Source organism: Bactrocera latifrons, unplaced genomic scaffold (assembly GCF_001853355.1).
Source record: "Bactrocera latifrons isolate USDA-ARS-PBARC rearing strain unplaced genomic scaffold, ASM185335v1 scaffold_258, whole genome shotgun sequence".
Taxonomy (NCBI): Eukaryota; Metazoa; Arthropoda; class Insecta; order Diptera; family Tephritidae; genus Bactrocera; species Bactrocera latifrons.
In genome coordinates this window covers 337,149-338,957 of record NW_017536163.1, presented here as the reverse complement: position 1 = coordinate 338,957, position 1,809 = coordinate 337,149, and the positions used below count along the sequence as shown (strand labels likewise).

Sequence of the window (1,809 nt, the reverse complement as noted above, 5' to 3'; positions counted from 1 at the left end):
TTATAAATATTAAAGCAAAATTTAAAAGTATTAAAAATGACTTCAATTAAAAAAAAAAAAAATTATTAAATAGAGAAAAGTACTTGTAAGAAACAACAAAAAGATTTGAAATTGCAAAAAAATTCAAATTCAAATAATTTATTAAGTATAGCTCAGCTTTCTTTGAATAAATTCTGCAAACCAAAAATGATCACTCATTCGACTAATTTATGACAAATATTAAACATTTTATTATGCTAATATTGGCATCTCTTATAAAACTTGCTCGTAATAGTAAACCTTTTTAAAAGAGACTGAATGCTTACTTATAAAAATTGTATAAACGAATTTCGAAATCAGACACAAGGGCGCATCCTTTACGCCTAATTTTATGCACTAAATTTAATGCATACTGCGATTAAACACGCAAATATTGCAAAAACATTTCTGACAAAGCACAAAGTTTAGCATTTTCGTGTTGCTCAACTGACCTCTTTGCTGAGTGACTTGCTGACTCTGGACGGTGCGCTGTTCGGTACGGCTAATCCTTTGCTGCTGCTGTACGCTCGAGAATTGTTGTTGGCTCGAGTATTGTTGTGTTTCCTGATGCGATTGCATTTGCGTTTGCTGGTGTTGCTGTTGTTGTTGCTGCTGCTGCTGCTGCTGCAACTGTTGCTGGTACGGATTCGAATTTTCTCGTTGCATTTTCGTTATATAACACTATATTGCATTTAAAAATGATAACTGATTGATTTTGAGTGATCTGATCGCAGCTGTAACTGACTATATGTATATATTCGTTTGTAGTAAACTCACTGGCTGTTACAATTAATCGGATAGATTGAGACTGGCTAATTATTTGTTGGCTTGCGGTGCGATGCAATCCAACAATAATATTACCACTTAAATGTATCTATCCGATTTTAAACACTATTCCAGTTATGGATACGACGTTTGCGATATATATTTTTGAAACGCTGCTGCTGCTGCTGCTTTGTATTGACTGCTTTTTCCACTATATATATATATATATTTATGTTTGACTTTTTCAAAATTTCACTTCAAACGGATTTATCTTGCTTTTTGTAGGCGCTAAAAAAGAGGAAATAGAGATTATGGCATTTAAACACTGCGATTTTGGGGTGCAAAAACACTGTATTGATACAGAAAATAAAATCTTTGAGAAATAATTTTATTTTTAAATATTTTTGCACTGTTATTTTAGTTTCAGTTGCTAGCGTGCGTTCGTTTTGCACATTTTTCCTGCGTTCGTTTTGGCTTTCACACACTTTTGCTTGCTAAAAATATCAAATTTTCTTTTCGACGATCACTTTTCACTTGACATTTTTATACATATATACATATGTATATTGTTTGCTCACAATTTCCGACTCGCACAAACCACCGCGTTGAGTTCGTCGCAAACGTTCCGGCAGTGCGAAATTTCCGTGTGTAAGGCCACAGAGAAAGTTGTTTAGTGTATTTTATTGGATGAAAATTTCTATTTTCGAAATATAATTTCGGCGCAGGCCGTCCTTTTCGCATTCCTTGGCGGCTAGCTATACTCCATCTCATTTGTGTACGAAAATATACGAAAATATAACACCGAACACTTTTATGCCGCACCAACACAAACACAAACAAGTGCCGCTATGCGCTCAAACATACAAATAAATACAGGCGCAAGTGTAGCGAGCAGCTAGTGGCTTCATATTTTTCAGTGGCTATTTTTAAAAATTGACAAACTTTTGTAAAAATTTAAATGAACTGAAAACTGCTTTAAAAAATTGAATAAAATTTTTTAGAAATAATTTTTTTAAGAATTTTTTT

At 33.2% G+C, this 1,809-nt stretch overlaps 1 protein-coding gene and 1 long non-coding RNA gene across 7 annotated transcripts in view; one reads left to right on the top strand and one right to left on the bottom strand.

Annotated features, from left to right (window-relative positions):
- Positions 1–1,809, top strand: part of LOC108969569 — a 319,863-nt gene that overhangs the window by 59,301 nt on the left and 258,753 nt on the right. The gene's annotated exons all lie outside the window — the stretch shown is intronic.
- LOC108969561 (titin-like) overlaps positions 1–1,809 on the bottom strand; it is a 259,294-nt gene that overhangs the window by 27,482 nt on the left and 230,003 nt on the right. The window contains exon 1 of one of the 5 annotated variants that reach the window (XM_018934357.1): positions 471–1,059. The exons of the other annotated variants lie outside the window; for them this stretch is intronic. Coding sequence (XP_018789902.1) covers positions 471–684 — 214 coding nt within the window. The 5' untranslated portion in view covers positions 685–1,059. Of the gene's footprint in view, positions 1–470; positions 1,060–1,809 lie in introns of those variants that run through there. 5 annotated transcript variants of the gene reach the window in all.